This window comes from Atheta coriaria, unplaced genomic scaffold (genome assembly GCF_025399875.1).
Source record: "Atheta coriaria isolate IRGN ID8LTWV9N9 unplaced genomic scaffold, Caltech_Dcor_3.1 hic_scaffold_4_pilon, whole genome shotgun sequence".
Taxonomy (NCBI): Eukaryota; Metazoa; Arthropoda; class Insecta; order Coleoptera; family Staphylinidae; genus Dalotia; species Dalotia coriaria.
Window position 1 is genome coordinate 11,689,020 of NW_027045446.1, and position 18,731 is coordinate 11,707,750.

Genomic DNA, 18,731 nt, shown 5'->3' on the forward strand with positions numbered 1-18,731 from the left:
CGGATGAAGGTTTTTAATTCAATGTTATCAGAACTGCTTCTTAAATCAAATCCTAGTAAAAATATCAACAAATTTGATAGCGCATTTTTGATACAATGTCAAATTGGAGATCTAATTGATGCTTTCAATAAAACTTATGGATGGAACCTGTTAATATCCATAGTACAAACTTTGATTTACGTCCTACGGTTTTGTATATTATTGTTAAACATAGACAATATTTCAGAACAAATAGTATCGTTATATTTTGTATCAGTATGGATGCTGTATTCTGTAGTAAGTAAAAAATAGACAAAAGTACATTTAATCAATTAACTTGTTTAATTTTTAGGTACAAACTGTGATTATGGCTATAATATGCGAAAAAGTTGTTGGGGAAGGAGGAAAAACTATAAGTATCGCATATTCAGCTTTACATCGATTTAGCGATTTTACTTCGATGCGCGATAAGATTTATTCTTTCACACAACAATCTATAGCTAAATTTCCGTGTTTCTCAGCCGCAGGCTTTTTTAAAGTTGATTTGTCAATGTTGTTTATATTTGTTAATTTAACCACAACTTATGTAATTGTGATTGTTCAATTTTCAGGCAACCGAAGTTAAATATTAAATGTTATCCTCTTTGTTTATGTATGAATAAAGCGCACAAGTCGTAAATATTTTATATCTTAAAGAACAAACTTATTAACATTTATATATCCTTTTCAATTTTCCGATTAATTATTTATAAAGCGCATCTAGTAAGAAGGTGTAAAAATATTGTTTGTATCGAACAAACAAGTTGCTCCGCAACGATTACTCACCCCGTTGTTTGAATGTATCGTTGAATACAAACACACTGTCAGTGCATGATCAACCTCTGACTAGAGAATTTTGTAATAATATAATTGTACTAAAACAGCAATATGGATTGGAAATATATATTATCTATGGCCCAAAATGCCGATGAATTAGAAGAAAGCAAAAAAGATGAGTTACTCAATACAATTGGCTGGTACGATTTCACTAACGAAAAAGTCGATGCGAAAAAACACGCAGCACTTTTACGTTTATGTCAAGAGATAATGAAATACAAGTCGGAGCAAGTTGAAGCGCTCCTCGCCGAATTAGATGAGATGGCCGTGAAGCAAGCAGAAGAGGAAGCCAAAACACGCGAATCTGATGATAGAAGCAGTCGATCTAGGAAGTCATTAGATAGTGATGGTGATTATATTTGAATTAATTATAAATCTAAATATTACGTTGGTTTATTTACAGCACAAGATATGAGATATCGTGAACTTAAAACCAAATATCGTAAACTACAAAAACATGTAGAATCAAACAAAGATGAAAACGAACAGTTAAAAGAGAAAATAAAAATGTTGGAACAAGAAAGAGTATATTTACAAAAAGAATTACGTAATGTTCACCAGAGAGATGATAGTGCTTCCGATATTTCAGAAACAGTCATAGATCAACAAAGAAATTTAATGGAGAATGTACAACAGAAAAACACTCAAATATCTCAACTTTTAACAGATATAGAAGTATTTATAAAAATTTTTTATTAAATTTAATAGATTATTTCTTTGTTGTTATTTTAGAATGTAGAAAGTGATAATTTACAACTACGTGCGCAATTGTCTTCATTACGGGATGATCTTTCTGATGCAACAGACAAAATAGATTCTTTGGTAGACGATAATAAATTACTTCAAGTACAAATTGATGAAACAAAAGAATCTTATTTAAAAATGCAATTAGCAAACAGCAGTTACAAAGAACAAATCGAAAAGTTACTCGAAGAAAAAAAATCCAGGGAGATAGAGTTTGATCAGTTTGCAAATGAAATTGATACGCGCATAGAAGATTGGAAGGTAGATCATTCATTTTTATTTCTTCCGGTGTTATTTGTTTAATTAACATTGTCTACATTTTGCAGCGAGTGCTTGAAACAAAAAACAAAGAAATTAATCAATTAAAGTCGAAAACTAATCAAACTTCTCCCACACGCCCATCCAGTTCGAAAAGTTCAACGAGTTTGCTGCCTGTAGATGAAACTCAACTTGGTTTGTTACAAAAAGCTCTAGCAGAACGCGAAGAAAACATAATACGCTTACAGAAGCAACTTGAAAAGGCCACAAAAGATATGTTGAAGTCAACTCAAGTTCTGAAACAAGTCACAAAAGAAAGAGACATGTACAATAAAAAGTGTGAAAAGATAAATGTCATGAGCAGAGACTTGAAGAAACAACTAAGGGCTGCTCATCAACGTAGTCAAGAATTGGGAGAAGACATTCAATATCAAACCAAACTATTGAAAGATAAAGAAAATGACGTAAATTTAGTTATGTTAGAAGAAAAAAAAGACACTGACATAAATGTGTTTTAGATTAACGAGTTGATACAAAAAATTGAAGATCCTAATGTGCAAAAACTCTCAGAAGAAATAGAAACAATCAAATCAGAGAAAAGAACAAACGAAAAGAAGTTATCTGACTTGGTAAGAAGTTATAATAAACTCAGGAGTGTGTCAGATAATGTTGAAAGAGAAAATGCCACTTTAAGGTAAAAAAAACTTGTAATAACAAAACATTTTACTATATTTATCATGCTTTACATCCAGGGACCGATTAGGACTTACAGAAGATGATTTTATAAGTACGAAATGTGTTAATACGCAACAAAAACGTAATAAGAAACTATTTGATGAACTTAAACATAAACTGGATATAAGCGAAGAAGAAAAACTTCAATATCGTGTGGAAGTTCAAAAGTTATCTAAAATTATTTCGAATTTAAGTGATCAGTTACTAGATTTAGGTGAAACACCGGTTGTAGATGGTCAAGAAATAAATGTTTCTAATTTACGCACTAAACAAACTGAAGAACAAAATGTACAAATGGCTGATGCAACTAAATCGGAATACAATGCACTTTTAGAAGAAAATGATGCTCTGAGAAAAGGTTTACATGAAATTCTTGATAGTATTCAAACACAGCAAGGTATGATAAGGATAATCGTGAATGATGAGTTGTAAACCTATAAATTATATTTTCAATTGCTTAGAAACCTCGCCGAGGGAAATCAAATCGGAAACGCTGGTCTCCCTGTTGAGAGCACTTGACGCAAAGCATGTTTCCGGTTGGTATCATCCGGCAATGCGTCTGCAAGCAGAAGTTCATTCCCTGCAGGGAAGCAATACTACCCTTAGAGATCAATTACGTATAGCCAGGTATAATAATTATAATTTATATCAATTTATTTCACAAAAAAATATTTTAGGGAAGATTTGGATAATTATAAAGAAAGAGCTTTGCATTTGATAACAATTGATAATCAATTAGATTCATCAAATGCTGCTGCAATAGCTAATCTTAACAATCATCTCATAAACGTTTTAAAGAATTACGGAGTTGATGATGAAACCAATGTAAAACTTGTTGAGAAACTCGAGACGTATAAAAAAGAGTTTTTACTTGTTCAGGAACAAGTTGGTGTTTTGTATAATCAATACAATGATGAAAAAACTAAGTGGGAAGACGATTTATTGGCGAGTGAAGATAAAATGAAAGAATTAATCGCTTCGAATGCAGCAATGGAAGAACAACTAGCAACTATCAAACTTCTCACTGATCCGGAAACAGAAGATGAAGTGAAAATTAAAGCAGCTGTAGAGGCATCAGCAAAACTAGTCATCATGAATCGTAAAATGCTACACATGGATAATTTGGAGATGCGTTATAAAAATGAAATTAATAAATTAAAAAATCAGTTGCTTGAAGAAACCCAACAGTGTTCCAGAAAAGTAAATAAGTGGAAAGAAGTTAATATGGAATTAACACAACATATTGAAAAATTAGAACTGGCTGCAAATGAAAAGTTTATTTTTCCGGATGACGTAATCAAGCTACAGAATGATTATGATGCTATGTTGATAAAGCAACGTGAATTGCAGCGAACAATTGAAGATGTATCTGTTGTGACAAATAATGAAGTAGAAATATTGAAAAAACAAGTTGTATTGTTAGAAAGTGAAAAAGAGGAATTATCGAAGACATTACTAGAAGTGAAATCTCAAATAAACGGTGTTAGTGATATTGGAGAGTTGCAAAAACGTTTAGCTCAATCAGAAATAAACGAAACCACAGAACGGCAACGCGCTAATCACACAAACAGTTTATACGAATTAGTAAAAGAACAATTGGCAAAATCAGAGGAACGCCATCAAGAGTATCAAAAATACAATGGAGAACTAATGCAGAAAAATCTCTCGCTGCAAGAGAGCGTGAAAATTCTCGAAGACAAAGTTGTGCACTATGTGGATGGAGCGTTGTTCCATGCTGCGCAAGCAGAGCGTGATCGACTTGTTGATGAATGCCAGCGTCATGCAGGCAATGTTAGCGCGTTGCAGGATGAGTTGAACGTATTGCGAAAGGACATGGCCACACGCACGCTTTGGTCCAACCTGGATCAATACGAATGCCACAGTTTGCGCCATCAGGTTGTCGATTTGCAAGCAACAGGCGACGACAAGGCTGTGATCGCTCGTTTGTCTACTGATGTGGTGATGGCACGTATGGCCGAGACTGAGGTTCGGAATAAGCTCGACGAAATGGTCACGGAATTAACCGACTGCAAACAGGAAATGAACCAGAAAATTTCTAGTTTGTTAAAGGGCAATGGAAATTTCAAGAGTACAATCGAAACATTACGTCGAAAAAATAGGTAATTTCTGTTTATGTTTTTTATTGGTTTGTATGAAGCCTCTGTGAAGTAAAGAGGCCCTCCAAAAATTGCACTCGAATGCATTTAGCAATGGGTGCGGGAATTATATAGGTGCCAGCATGAATGACCTCACTAAACGCTCATAGGTGCATTCCGCTCCCCTAAACAAGGAAGGTCGAGGCAGGTACATGCCGCTATTTTATCCAAACCGTTATAAAGCTGTATGAGAACTTTTATGCCCGTCCCCTACATTTAGCTTTCTGTAACGCTTTAGGTTTAAAACTTGTTCACTAGATGCCGGGAGCGTTACGTTTTGAGCTACTAAATAAAAAAAATAAGCTACAGATTTTAAAAATTCATAATTCACCCATTTTAGCCATTTGGAATCAATAATAAAACAACAACGAAATCATTATCTAGGCTATGTGCCTTATACATCACAAGAAAATTTAGTTTCCAAGATTAGGGACATTGTGAAAGAAAAGAAACTCGTTTACGAGACAATGGAGCGTACCGAGCAAATCGAATTCGATTGTCGGCTGATAAAAGAGATATTGGAGTCGAAGACGGACGTGCTGAACGAACTCAATCAATTGATAAGGGATGGAGATGCGCAGGCGAGAGCACTGGAAAAGTGGTTCTTGGATAAAACGAATGTGCAGCTGCAGGTATGAGTGTGTTGTCCCAACACAAATGAGACAAATGCATAATCATGGTGCAATTGAATCGATTTTCTTCTTGCAGGAATTGCGATGTCGCCGGCAGGCTGAATTTAAGGAGGCGCAATTGAAGCATGCCACCGTGCGTTTGCAGGATCAGGAGGAGCAAATTGCACAGCTGGAGGCCGAACTGCTGCAGACGTTGTGCTTACGCGAGAGCAGCGAAACGCAATACCAGATGGAAGCGAACGAACCGAGCAATGCTTTCCGGTCGCGTTCGACGCAATTGAGAACGACGCCGGCGAATGTTATCGAAATTACACCTGTAATGAAAAGCATTGATACACAACACGCGCATACCCAAACGTCTTTTAACTTAAACTCAACATCAGCATCATTTGAGAAGGAAGAGAAAGATTGTCAACAAACATGTAATCGTCTTCAAGCGGAAATACAAAAAAAGGATGATGAAATTCGTGCGCGTTGCGATGAATTGCAACGCTTGAAGCAAAAAAATTTAGAACTTGAAATGTGTATTAGTTTACTAAGACAACAAATGGGCGACAAGCAAAGCCAGATTAGTTTCTACGAAAAACACATTCTAGAAATGCAACAGAACAAATTAGAAGCAAAAGAAACGTCCAACATTGATCAACTTCAACAAACCGTGGTAGAAAAAGAGCGTATTATTTTTGAACTACAATCGTTGCTGAAAAATGATCGCGATGAACACAGCTTAGCTGCAGCAAGATTTCAAGAGGAATTGAAACAGTTACAGGCGCAACTTTTACAACAACAACAAGAGCACATTTCGGAAGCGTAAGTAATGCTCGCAGAGATCTAATTTTTATCATTGTGAAAATATTTTCGCGTAGGAAACAAGGAAAGCCAGCGCGTGCCGCAGTGGAATATTATATTCAGCAGGTCCATGCTTTGGAAAAGCTGACGACGGAACTGCAAACATCCGTGAGTACTCTCAGCACACAGTTGCAAGCCAGCCGAGAGGAATGCGTTCGTTGGAAAACGCTCTCGAACGACAGGCTGCAGAGCGTCGACGAATTACGAGTCCAGTAAATGTTTATCTATTACTTTCGACTACATAAAAGCGTACTCAAACCGTTGTCTTCTTTCAGACTGGAAGAGCAACATAAAAATGAGCTCGAAGCATACAAAGGAGAGTGCGAAAAATGGCGTAGCGAAGTGAAAACTTTACAACTGTACATTAACGCATACAAGAAAGACTTTGTAGATCTCCGGCCAAACATCGAAAAGGAACTCAAAGACAAAGACAATAAAATACATGAGTTGTTGATTACGATGCGACAACTAAAGGTTTGTTTAATGACTTGGGTTGTAATGAAACTGTTTTTTGTTTCGTTTTGTTTTATTTAGACGGAATTGCGCAGAAAATCAAGCAGTCAACCCGTTACAAGCGTGCGTAGTGAAGAAAATTTCGCAGAAATAAAGGAGAACTTTTTGCGCGAACAGGAAGTATTAAAAAATCGTTGCGAACAGCTGCTGGGGCGTGAGAAGTCCGCACGCGAAGAGATTCGCAATCTTAAAGGGCAGTTGATGAAGCGGCCTGCGATGTCAGCACGCAGCGATACAAACCCCACTAAAGAACAGCAATTGACTAAGAAAAATCAATCCCTAGAAAAGGAAGTCAGTGAACTCCGCGAGAAACTAGAGCGAGAAGTCGCCCTCAACGAGGCGCACAAGACCAAAGTCACGGCAGACTTCGATAAATGGAGCAAATTCAAGTACTGGCAGCAGACGGCTGAAAAGACCAAGGCCAAACTGAGGGAGAAAACCGAAGAATGCGAAAAAATACAACAGACCTGCTCCAGTTATCGGATGCTTATTGAACGTCTGGAACGAGAGAAACACAATCTGGAAGTACGAGTTAAAAATCTCAAAGGAAACGTGACGACAAGTGCAGTGGATGGCAGTGGTCTTGCAATATATTCGGCGCTGGAAGCGGAAAACCTTAAACTCACAGCGGAAATTAGCACTCTGAGAGTAAAGCTCGAACAGCAGCAGAATCATTCTGGTGCGCTTAGCGCTGCCATGTTGCAGGATAAACTCGAAGCGCAAGAAAGAAAAATTGCAATTCTAGAAATGTCTGCAAAGGTAAGCACAGTTTATATTTGTTTAATACAACTTTAAAGCGAACTTTTTGGAAATTTCAACCATATGCCACCGATGGGAGTTAGCACAATTCCCTTTGTTTCCATTTTCAACGGTAATTGCGTCTTCTCACTTAGAGTAAAGCAATAATGTTGCAGAAACTGCGCAAGCGCAAGTTTCGATTGAACCATTGCAAAACGCATTCCTAAAATGATACCAGTCATAATATTTTACGTTTATATCGTGAATAGTGATAGTATTACCTATGCAAATCCTCGGGCCGTCTCCAAAAGGCAAAAAGACGTGTTCCTTGATCTTGTGACGGTTGGCTTCATTGAAGCGTTCTGGATCAAAGCATTCTGGATTCTCATAGAAATCAGGATCGCGATGCAGTGCCATTGCTGGAATAAGCGCTGAAAGGCCTTTTTCCACATACACATTTGTTCCGGGAACTTGGTAACGTTCAGTGCACTTGCGTAGAAAGACCGGAGCTGGTGGATATTTACGCAATGATTCTGTAAATAACAAGCAGCTATATAACAGATGCTAAACAATGCTTTGTTTAATTCTCTCTGAAGGTTAATTAAATACCTAATACAACAGTCTCCAGAAATTGTAGTTCCCCGACAGCGTCATAAGTTAATTTATTCTCGTGTTTGTTTAATACATCTGCAAGTTCGCTGCGTGCGCGTTCTTGAATGCTTGGGTTTAATGCCATCTCCAGCAGAGCAAAGCTTATCGTCGTAGAAGTCGTTTCAAAGCCTGCCAGGAAGAATATGAAAGCCTGCGCCGCAATTTCGTTCATCGTTAATCCATCCCCGCAAGTCTCGTCTGCGTGGTTGTTGCCATCATTGTGTAAATTGTTTAATGAAGCATCACCTCTCATTTGAATTAACAGCTGTAGAAAATCCGGCCGAGTTACATTATTCTGCTCTCTGAAGTTAACAGTATCCTCTACGACTTGTTGGAAGAATCTTGATACTCGTGGGGAAAATACGCCTAGCTTTAAGAGTTTCGCCAATTTCGGGAAACTGCGAATGATGACCATTTTAAATACATCGCCCGGGGTTTGTGTGAAAGCACGTCGTCCCATTTCACGGAATTCGGCGTTTGGGTTGGTCAAACTGTTGCACTCAATGCCAAACGCACATGAACCAATTACATCTGTGGTAAACCGGGCGAGAATATCTTTTATTTCTATATCCTCATCTAGTTTCATGAGATTTTCCAAGAGTTGTACCATATCATCACCGCAACTTTTGATAGCATCAAACATATACTTTGTTTTGCCAGCTGTGAATGCCGGTGTTAATTTACTTCGTAGAGTTTTCCACTTCGGTCCACTCAAGGAGAATAAATGTGCACTAACCGGATCATTTTCTTCATCGTAGTAAATACCTCGGTCGTTGAAATGACGAAAATCTTTACCCAATATGCATTTTATTAACTGTGGATCAATTGCGAGGAATACTTTACGTGAAAAGAAATATATTCCAGCGTATTTATATCCTGCACTTTTCATTTTGTTGTATATTTCGCACACTTTATCGTTGACGCTTTCCATGCGGACCACAACGCGAAACATGTTACCGAATGGGAAAGATGGTTGCAGTGTAGGGACACCACGACGCTCCCAATATGCGAATGCATTTTTGTAATAAAAATATATCACTACGATGAGCACTGCTGCGACGAGGACGAGCATTTTGCGAATGTCTACCTGCAGCAAAAACCAAACTGCAATTTTTATTCTGCACTGCGAGTAAATAGAAAATTGTCTAACATTGTCTTTGGCACCACAGGGCGGCGGCGAAATGCGTGCCGAAATGGAACGCGTACAAAACACAAACGCAGTTCTTCAGAAAGCAAACCTTCGATTGGAAGCTGAAGCACTTGATATGCGTCTGGACTTAGAAAAATCCACCAATGAAGTTCCTCACCTTCGCGAACAGATTAACTATTTAGAAAAGTAAGTAATGACACACACTGTATTGTTTTATCTTCTTCTTGGTATTGTTTAACAATGAGTATGCACGTAAGTACTCTTTTTGCACACGCGTATAATACACGTACGATCAGTTTGGTTGTTAGTTGTGAACTCAGCAGGTTTGATTGCGAGATCAATTCATTAGGTTCTTCTAGCAGACAAAATCGGAGTGAAAGTAAAGTAATCTTTTCCGTCTTTATTTTTATGTGCACACATGCTTATACTATGTATATGTAACTCGTTCATCGTAATTATTGCTTTTAAAAGATTTGTTAATAAACTTTCTACTTGTTTTCTTTCGAATGCACATAATGAATGCGATTGCTTTATGGAATTTAGTGTTTGAAGAATGGAATAGTCGGTAATTAACAAAAATAAATAAATTATAACATTTAGAAAGCATATAAATATAAATATTCAAAAGTATATAATCTATATTTTAGTTATATAAAACTCTTAAAATCCAAGAATTCGGAAGTTGATCAAACCGTTTCTACAACTAGTGGTAATACTGCTTCCACAGAAACAAAACGTATTTCTGAATTGGAACGTACAGTATTAGTCCTGAAAAGAGTAGTAGAAAAACTTCAAGTGGAAAATAAACGATTAGCGAATGGTAATACACGATCCTGTACAACATTTGATCGCACGGTAAGAAATACAATACGAAATGCAATTTATAAATATAAAAAATACATTTTTGACAATTGTAGAATTCTGGAGATCGGTTCAAAAGAGAATATAATCGCCTCAAACAGCAGTACGACGAAAAAGTAGACAAAGTAACAAGTCTAGAAAAAGAATTAAACGCAGCCCAACAGCAACACGCACTTGACGGTTCAGCCAGAGAGGAATTGAACGCTGTGCGAGAGCAATTAGAATATAAAGGGGAACTTTTAGAAAAAGTGAAGATTCTTTTACAGAGAGCTGCTGTTAAAGAAAAAGCTCTCCTGGATCAGGTAAACAATTGTCTGCAATTTTGTTCAATTAAAATATCGTTAAAAATCAATTATTTCAGGTGAGCACACTAAAGGGAATCATTGATTCAAAATAATTAATTCTACGTCATTTTTATATTAATTAATTTAAATAAAAGTTTTAAATGCACTGGTTGGTTTCATTTACACTTCTATTCGCTTACATTTCTATTCAATTGCCGGTTCATTACCGGCATGAGTTTGTTATTATGTTAATGTATTTAAACACGAATTGGTAGCACTGCGGAGTGCGCTGAGCAAGGTCGCGAACGGTTCAGTTGTAATATAGTAGAAACACGGTGATAAGTAACGTGCTGCTGGTTGTGGTGTGGTAGTGTTGTCGCTTTCACGAGAGACGATCTAGACGCGGTTGCTAGGCCTCAGTCACTAGAAAATGGCTTTGAATAAAGTTCGACTTGAGCTGCTCGGTAGGAAAGCGCAGGATGTACGGATTCTATACAATTTATTTGCAAAGAGGACACATTTCAACTACCAACCCGACGAGAAATGTGATATTCCTGGTAAGTACCTTGGATTAAAGTTTCTATAACTTACTTTAAGTTACTTAAGTAGTAAAATCACTACGATATGTGAAGCATGCCAATTGGTTGCTGCTTACGTGCGTGCGCATGTATAAATCAGCTGTTGTATTAAGTAAGTTACACATGCGCAATAAACACAACAAGTTGCCTACTTAAACTTAAAATGCAAGCGGTAAATTTGAATATGCATTTAATTTTAGGTGAAAAGCAAAAGATGAATATGTTTCAAGCCATAAACAATGCGATGGATATTGCGTTGAAAACCGATGAGACCGCAATGGTGTTCGGAGAGGATGTCGCCTTCGGTGGTGTATTTCGTTGTTCAATGGGCTTGCAGGCGAAATACGGCAAAGATCGTGTATTTAACACGCCGCTTTGCGAGCAGGGCATCGTCGGTTTCGGAATTGGAGTTGCGAATGTGGGCGCCACGGCAATAGCGGAAATTCAATTTGCGGATTACATATTTCCGGCATTCGATCAGGTCGGTATTGAGATGCGCCTGGCAACCTGCTTCAGTGCAGTTGCAGCAGACGAACCAGGATTAATTTGAGTGCATTTTCCAGCTGGTGAACGAGGCGGCGAAATGTCGGTACCGAAGCGGAAATCAATTTAATTGCGGTAGTCTGACAGTTCGAGCACCATGCGGAGCAGTCGGACATGGCGCGCTTTATCACTCGCAAAGCCCTGAAGCTTATTTTGCACATACGCCTGGTATGAAGGTATCATTAATTATCTTGCTAAATATTATAAATGTATTGATTAAATATGAATTTCTTCAGGTTGTTGTACCTCGAGGACCTATCAAAGCCAAGGGATTATTATTAGCTTGCGTTCGGGAGCCGGATCCTTGCCTTGTTCTCGAACCAAAAACGTTGTATCGCGCTGCGGTGGAAGAGGTCCCGACCGGAGATTACGTCCTGCCGTTGGGCAAAGCCGACATCCTACGCGAAGGTATTCTAAGAACTGTATAGATATTAGAGAAGATACTACCGTAGGATTCGTGTTCCGTCTGTTGCAAATAAAACACTGAAAATTGAATTTACAGGCACGCAGATTACACTGGTCGGATGGGGGACGCAGATTTATGTGCTCCTGGAGGTCGCCAAAATGGCAAAGGAACAATTTAATATTTCATGTGAAGTTATTGATCTTGTGTCAATTTTACCATGGGATAGGGAAACTATTTGTCAGGTACAATCGCAAAACTTACAAATTTCTTTTAAAACCATTTTTTAACCAATTTTTTAGTCTGTGAAAAAGACCGGAAGAGTTTTAATAGCTCATGAAGCACCTTTGACAGGCGGATTTGGTGCAGAACTTGCTGCAACAATTCAGGTTTGACAATTAAATATTAAAATAATTCTTTAGGTGATGATTGTATTCATAATTTACAGAAAGATTGTTTCTTACACTTGGAAGCTCCAGTAAGCAGAGTGACAGGCTTTGACACGCCATTTCCACATGTCTTCGAACCCTTCTACCTCCCGGATAAATGGCGTTGTTTGCAGGGTGTCAAAGATCTCATAGATTACTAATACTAACCTTGCTCAAATTGTAACTCGCCATGTGTTTTTTTGCCATTATTTGTCAGATACATTTCTGCGATCGTTAAACACGAACGCATAAAATATTCAACTAAGTGCCATCGCCCAATTATTGCTTTTAGGCGCATCGTAAAAGAACAGGGAGGTAAGTGGTGCGCAAATAAAGATACTGTTCGTTAATCATTTCGGAGCTCGTAAAAAGATCGTATATGTGCCACTTCCTTTTCTTGCCGTCCAGTGAGCAAGCCACAGATGAAATTTTCTTAGATGAAATATACGTTACAATGATTTATTATTGTTTTATTGGCTATTGACTACATATTAATATTAACATTTACACCAATAATAAAATAATTAAATGGCTAACATTATTTTTAGAGTCCGACCGAAACTGGATTTTAGCCGAAACCGAAACCGAAATTTCGGCCCTGCAATCAGTTTCGGTCGAAACCGAAACCGAAACTAATTTACATAAACATATTTTTCTACTACTACCTACACATCGCCGGTTTTTCCAGGTTTTTTTGATACAAAATCCATCTCGTGAGTAAAGTCCCCGTTTAGTCACTTGATACTTAATATAATATTAATTTAAGTTTCTATGAGCGAACTGAGATGGCAAGTAACGACCGCCATTAGCCGCGAAGTTATCCGAGCGACGCACGACAATTCACGAAAAGTGAGTTTCGGTGTGGCCGAAACCGAAACTGATGCCGAAACTAGAATTATTGGCCGAAACTGGCCGAAACCGAAACCGAAATTTCGGTCGGTCTCTAATTATTTTGTTTGAGTAACATGTAAATTCCATAAACGTATGTCCATGATTAGACAATACATTAATCAATAGTTTTAATTATACTTTAACGGAAAACTTCAAAATTAAGTAACTGCTGTGATTAGATATCGCGTTATTTTGTCTTTGGTTTACTTTGCGGTAAACGACCGTCCCAATCGCCTTCAGGCAATTCCACTCCAAATGTTTATTCGAATGCATTTATTTATCCTGTCGGCGCTTGGTTTTATCGCACCACAAAAAAGTTTGGCGCAAACACAAACCCAAACTTGTAGGCACAAGATAATAACTGATAGTTGACGTACATTTGTTACTAACGACTGGTAATATATTCCATTTTAGTATTTTATCATTTTCTAGCACAAAACTTTACTTACAACTTTTATTTTTGCTCTTTGAGGTTTGTAATGTGAAAATATGTAATAAAATTCCTAATTTGTATAATTTTAAAGTCATATAACACTTTAATTACTAATATCTTAAGCAGTTATTCGCATTAACTCACATTACACATGGTTTCTTTTGTGTCGACTCATCGTGGCCGCAATAACTCCATGAATGATTTCGTAACACAAAAATGGGTGTGTTTTAAGTGTGTAGTAACGTTGTAAATGTATCAGCATTGCACGTTGCTGTTATTCTTGCTCTTCAGTATTCAAGATCCATTTAACTCGTCCCTTCGTTACAATGCAAACTATTCAGTAATATCTCGTTTTCTTTTACTGTCATTGTGTTAATCGGTGAAGGTCAAACACGTGTGAAACGATGTGTTCGGTATAAATCATTAAGTGACCATTTAAATCAATTTCATTCAATCGAACAAATAACCGATGCGCTTCCTTCACTCTAAACGCTGCCATTTAGTTAGTCATTTAGCGCATTCTCATTGGATGTAAATGATTCGTAACTAATATATCTATAAGTAAAGTAAATCCAGTGATGAACCGTAATTAACTGAATCAATAGCCGGCGTTATTAATTCATCGTAAATATTGCTTGTATAATCTAAATATTACGTAGAAATTGTTGTTGTATTTGTACTGCTGGAAAGAAACACTTATTAAGTAAATGCTATTTTTATATGTTTGTTTACATTCGCTCTGTATATGACGGATGAGATACAAAACAGAACAATATTGGCACGCGATGAAGAATTCGAATGTGTTTCGTGTTTGGCACGCGATGTGTTTTAGTCAACAGATATCAAATGAATCTTGTACACGTTTTAATTTAATTTAACTTTAACTATAGTGAAAGACTGAGAGAAATATTTTAATCACTTTTACGTGACCTTGATACAAATATGTCTTTTGTATTATGAAATTAATTATTTTACCTATTGTTTTTCCAGTTTTTCCACGGTTTTGAGGTACTTTAAACACGGTCATGGCTAAAGTACTTTAGTCACGGGTTTTAGTCACGGGGTGAAGCATGCGCCCGTTTAGCGCACTTGATATACTATTGTGTGTTAAATATTTATTTATTTTTAAAAATGATTATTTTAGTATTTTACTTGTGTTTTCTTTGTGTAAATTTTACACATTTTACCTTTTTGATAAATTATTACCTACGTATGTCAAGTAACACAATTTGCGCTCCAAAATTTTGAAAATTTTACTTTTAAATAAAGACGATTATTATTAATGAATGCAAATTTCAAAGTTTTATTTACCAGAATTGCAAAATTTCAAACGTGTTTGGCGTTTTATTACCGCTGGTTTTATTAGGAATCCGTTTGCAGATTGATTTTTTACGCGATGCATGCAAATTTGTTAATTAATTACCTTTGGCGCTCCCAAATTTTCGTCAGGGTGATGGGGTCAATTCTAACCATAGGAATAATTGTCGTTTAATTAAAATGCTTTAGCCTCTTTATTACGTCATTAAAACTTAATTACGATTTCAACATACCCGTACACTGTCGACCTACGAAAAAATACTGACCCGCGACATATAAGTAATAAATAAGTAGCACCTACATTTACACCCATAATTTTGTATACCTCTACAGCAAACAAAACAAACTTGTTTTTCAATTTGCAAAAGCTAAGCGCGCTACAAAAAACTTTTTATTGCTCCCAAGTTGTACCAATTATGTATAAACCTACGAGTACATCTAATCCAAAACTAAAAAGCGTGTGCACAAATAGATCTACGTCCTCTGTTTGTGCATCTTGACGTCCCCGGGGCAGTTTATTAAATATGCCAACATTTCAACACTCCCCATGTTTTACAACAGCGTAATCTGGAAAAAAAATGTAAATTTTATATTTTTAAGTAGTTTTTTTTTTTTAAAGTATAATTCATACATATTCCAAAGCGGCAGTATTGTATTTCGGCCATGCAGCTGCTTGAAAATGTCATCGGAACACCAGAATCGTCCACGACGCAAACAGGTCCTGAATTAAAATCGCACGGCGAACCAAAACAAGGCATACCGCCGGAAAGTCCACTTGCTGGTGGGGCGGCAAATGCACCAGTGGACACAAGCCCTGTAACAATAATATTTTAACTTTAAGGTTGAATTGTATCAGAATTGAGCTTAATTTTTGCTGCGTGCGCTCTTGATTGATTTGTCCGTTGCCAAATTTGAAGTTAAAATTAACTCCGCACGATAATAAAATAGGCGCCTGGAGTGGATTAGAAATGACTTACGAAACCATCATACAGCATTCACTTTTGTTTGACAGGGACAGAATATTGAGCAATTAATTTATTTCTCATGTACGTGTTATGACAAATAATGCTATTTGTCGGCCGTTCTAAATATATTGATGAGCGTCCGAAAATTGACACACGATGATGCAAATCCAGCGAGTATACACATTGATTAATTACACGACGTCTGCGAACGTAAAGATTCGCCATGCTGATTTGTTGCAAACAATATTTATGGCGCCATTATTATCAAAATAAAAGAAATCGCATGCATTTCTACGTTTTTAAATTTTAAAATTTAAAATTTTTCAATTTTACTCACCCACAAATAACAATGCTAACCGTATATTCATATTATATTATAAAATATCCAGAAGTAGAAGACGGTTTAACCCTTGATGATGATTATTAGAATAGTTTGGTAACTAGTTCACGTATGACTGATGCCGGTCGAATTAGACGAAAGATTGCAATAGGAAAGTAGCAAACTGGGAAAGAAAACCACGAAATTCCGGTCGCCCCGCACACGATAATGACCACGTGATTGATTTGCCGTTAAGTCGGATGCCGACGATCGCCTCGAAACAATTACTCGCTATTAAATGTGGCGTATCAAACGAATTGCGCGCATATCGTATCGTTTTAAAACGCTTTATTGAAATGCGTCGTCATTGGCCGTCCGGCGGCTGTGAGGCGCGAGCCATTGCATGTTGAGATGATTCGCTATTGCTAATAATTCACATTCTTTCATCAATGATCAATATCAAATAAACACTGCCCGTTTTGTATAATCTACGAGTGGAAATTGCCATTTTACTTAAATTAACTGATAATGTCTTAATTTTACTCATTTAGGTCAGGTTGACGTAATAATGAAAATCAGTTCAAGGTTCAGTTCAGTGTTATATACAGTTTTGCATGTTATGTCAGTTATCATACTTGACTGGCCTGACTATATGCGAGTATTTGTATGTTGCACCATTTTCTCGTAATTCACAATCTCTCATTGAGATAGACGCCAACAAGGATGGCGTGAGATGTCGACAATATCTTTTTCTTCAATCATCTATAAATAGATTCAAAGACGCATTAATTTGTAATAAATCAAATTAAACGGATGTATTTATAACTACACTCACACTACATTTGATAAAAATTTACTTAAATGACTTTAAAACATTTTAAATGTATTTTTATCAAGTGTTGTACGAAATAAGTTTTTAAATAGTCTGTAATACAACAAAACATAACATAACCTTGATTTCAACAAAAAATAACCTAACTTTTGCGCTTTTCTTGTTCAAATTGTCCCCCAGTGTTGATTTAGCGTGTTTTATCCTGCGTAAACATGCCGTACAACGTCGAGCACGATTATAATTTAATTCGCCCACGCAAAAGCGTTTAATGAATAAATTACATAAAATTTCGCTTCACGGTGACAATTTTTCCCCAACACCGCTTGCGCGAACGCAAATATTTACTTCTTTCTTCGATCAAATATGAATAAACATCGTAGTAATCGTTTAAAAATGAGTTCCTCGAACAGTTTAATAATACCTACTTGTAGGTAGCTACTTGTAGGCTACTAATACTGTTTGATGGTTCGTCGACGATCGATGATGTGCTTTCCCCGCTCACAATCGGTTATTAGCCGACATCGCTGCACTTATTATCAGCGGCAGTATTGACTATTAAAACATGCCCATCATTCTGAATATTTCATAACTTCGTTGAAGGTGCAATTCGTCGTGTAATTCTAGAACAACAAAGGGGTTGGCTCGAAATGCTCAAACTTTTGTTGTTCAAAATAATGACTTGCTTAAAATTTTAATTAAATCAGCAGAAGTAGAAGTTGTAGAAGAAGAAGACATAGAATAATATAAAAAATGTTTTGTTTTTTACATACGCTTGTTTTTGCACTGAGAAAAATTGCGGCGTCATTAATATTTACAAATTTACAAATTTACAAATTTTATGTATTTACATAAAATTAAACGCAGACATTTTGCACCGTCGTCCATGTTGGGGGTATTGTTGTTCTTTAGGTTACGTCAAGGTAGCGCTGTGATGCCTGAAGCTCTTAGATAAGCAGTAAACAGATCCCTAAATGCATCACTAGGATGAAGGTAATATGTAAAGGAACTTTATAACTGATTAAAGCTAAAACGCCTCAAACTTCAGGCAGAAATTTGTTTACTGCCAAAAGAAATTTTTACATTTTCATACTGTGAGTAAATTTGGTTGCCTATGTTATAATCAACCAGAGTAATATCGATCTCACAGCAATCTATTAACATTAACGCAATGAATTGCCTCAGTTTAAAACAGACAACAAAGAGAATATACGTATCCACGTAGAAGTAGAGAAATAGTGATTAAACCATAATCAAAGCACGCAGATTAGCTTTGAGCAACACTTCATCTACGATATTCAAACGTGACAATACTAATTAAGTAATAAATTCTGTTGCAGTGTGCTAACGTAATACAGCACTTTGTTTACGATCGTGGCTTATTCGCGAAACGCATGATTTACACTCACATTATGTTTGGTTTTCCCATTTCTAGGCAAATGTGAAAATCTGCTTTTGAAAAACAATTAAAATTTAAATTTAAATCTAATAAGCAATCAACCGTAATCGAAACACTCGTGTAATAATTAATAATTAACTAATTGTTAATAAATAAATAATTAAATGCGTTATTAAAGCTAGAATGCAATTAAGACGCTA

At 36.5% G+C, this 18,731-nt stretch overlaps 3 protein-coding genes, 1 long non-coding RNA gene and 1 other non-coding gene across 5 annotated transcripts; 2 read left to right on the forward strand and 3 right to left on the reverse strand.

Moving 5' to 3' along the window:
* Positions 1 to 873: 873 nt before the first annotated feature.
* LOC135790657 (centrosomal protein of 290 kDa) lies at positions 874 to 10,592 on the forward strand. The gene is made up of 17 exons (XM_065300933.1): positions 874 to 1,204; positions 1,259 to 1,530; positions 1,588 to 1,860; positions 1,926 to 2,321; positions 2,376 to 2,551; positions 2,610 to 2,989; positions 3,054 to 3,219; positions 3,270 to 4,712; positions 5,089 to 5,380; positions 5,457 to 6,190; positions 6,247 to 6,441; positions 6,505 to 6,703; positions 6,764 to 7,501; positions 9,301 to 9,467; positions 9,929 to 10,136; positions 10,199 to 10,444; positions 10,504 to 10,592. The coding sequence occupies exons 1-17, from the start codon at positions 907 to 909 to the stop codon at positions 10,537 to 10,539; spliced, it is 6,219 nt and encodes a 2,072-aa protein (XP_065157005.1). The 5' UTR covers positions 874 to 906; the 3' UTR covers positions 10,540 to 10,592.
* LOC135791447 (U4atac minor spliceosomal RNA) lies at positions 4,770 to 4,888 on the reverse strand. Its single transcript, XR_010548049.1, has one exon. It is a non-coding gene; the product is annotated as a U4atac minor spliceosomal RNA (small nuclear RNA).
* On the reverse strand, positions 7,505 to 9,218 carry LOC135790656 (cytochrome P450 6a2-like). The gene is made up of 3 exons (XM_065300932.1): positions 8,090 to 9,218; positions 7,762 to 8,013; positions 7,505 to 7,703 (listed from the first exon to the last, which is right to left on the reverse strand). Exons 1-3 carry the CDS (start codon positions 9,201 to 9,203, stop codon positions 7,534 to 7,536), a joined length of 1,536 nt encoding a protein of 511 aa, XP_065157004.1. The 5' UTR covers positions 9,204 to 9,218; the 3' UTR covers positions 7,505 to 7,533.
* A 137-nt stretch (positions 10,593 to 10,729) lies between the features above and the next one.
* BckdhB (Branched chain keto acid dehydrogenase E1 subunit beta) lies at positions 10,730 to 12,838 on the forward strand. The gene is made up of 7 exons (XM_065300893.1): positions 10,730 to 10,983; positions 11,205 to 11,485; positions 11,568 to 11,723; positions 11,784 to 11,955; positions 12,050 to 12,195; positions 12,253 to 12,339; positions 12,399 to 12,838. Exons 1-7 carry the CDS (start codon positions 10,857 to 10,859, stop codon positions 12,537 to 12,539), a joined length of 1,110 nt encoding a protein of 369 aa, XP_065156965.1. The 5' UTR covers positions 10,730 to 10,856; the 3' UTR covers positions 12,540 to 12,838.
* A 2,351-nt stretch (positions 12,839 to 15,189) lies between these two features.
* On the reverse strand, positions 15,190 to 16,656 carry LOC135791053 (uncharacterized). The gene is made up of 3 exons (XR_010547907.1): positions 16,322 to 16,656; positions 15,651 to 15,833; positions 15,190 to 15,586 (listed from the first exon to the last, which is right to left on the reverse strand). It is a non-coding gene; the product is annotated as an uncharacterized lncRNA (long non-coding RNA).
* Between the last annotated feature and the right edge of the window lie 2,075 nt (positions 16,657 to 18,731).

Bases quoted from the DNA above. Each gene is read 5' to 3' on its own strand.
- LOC135790657 (XM_065300933.1), top strand. From the start codon at position 907: ATGGATTGGAAATATATATTATCTATGGCCCAAAATGCCGATGAATTA. The intron at 9,468-9,928 runs GTAAGTAATGAC...TCTATATTTTAG, and splicing joins CAGATTAACTATTTAGAAAA to TTATATAAAACTCTTAAAAT. The intron at 10,137-10,198 runs GTAAGAAATACA...TGACAATTGTAG, and splicing joins GTACAACATTTGATCGCACG to AATTCTGGAGATCGGTTCAA.
- LOC135790656 (XM_065300932.1), bottom strand. From the start codon at position 9,203: ATGCTCGTCCTCGTCGCAGCAGTGCTCATCGTAGTGATATATTTTTAT. The intron at 8,014-8,089 runs GTATTTAATTAA...TGTTATTTACAG, and splicing joins TCTGGAGACTGTTGTATTAG to AATCATTGCGTAAATATCCA. The intron at 7,704-7,761 runs GTAATACTATCA...GTATCATTTTAG, and splicing joins CGGCCCGAGGATTTGCATAG to GAATGCGTTTTGCAATGGTT.
- BckdhB (XM_065300893.1), top strand. From the start codon at position 10,857: ATGGCTTTGAATAAAGTTCGACTTGAGCTGCTCGGTAGGAAAGCGCAG. The intron at 10,984-11,204 runs GTAAGTACCTTG...ATTTAATTTTAG, and splicing joins CGAGAAATGTGATATTCCTG to GTGAAAAGCAAAAGATGAAT. The intron at 11,724-11,783 runs GTATCATTAATT...GAATTTCTTCAG, and splicing joins CACATACGCCTGGTATGAAG to GTTGTTGTACCTCGAGGACC.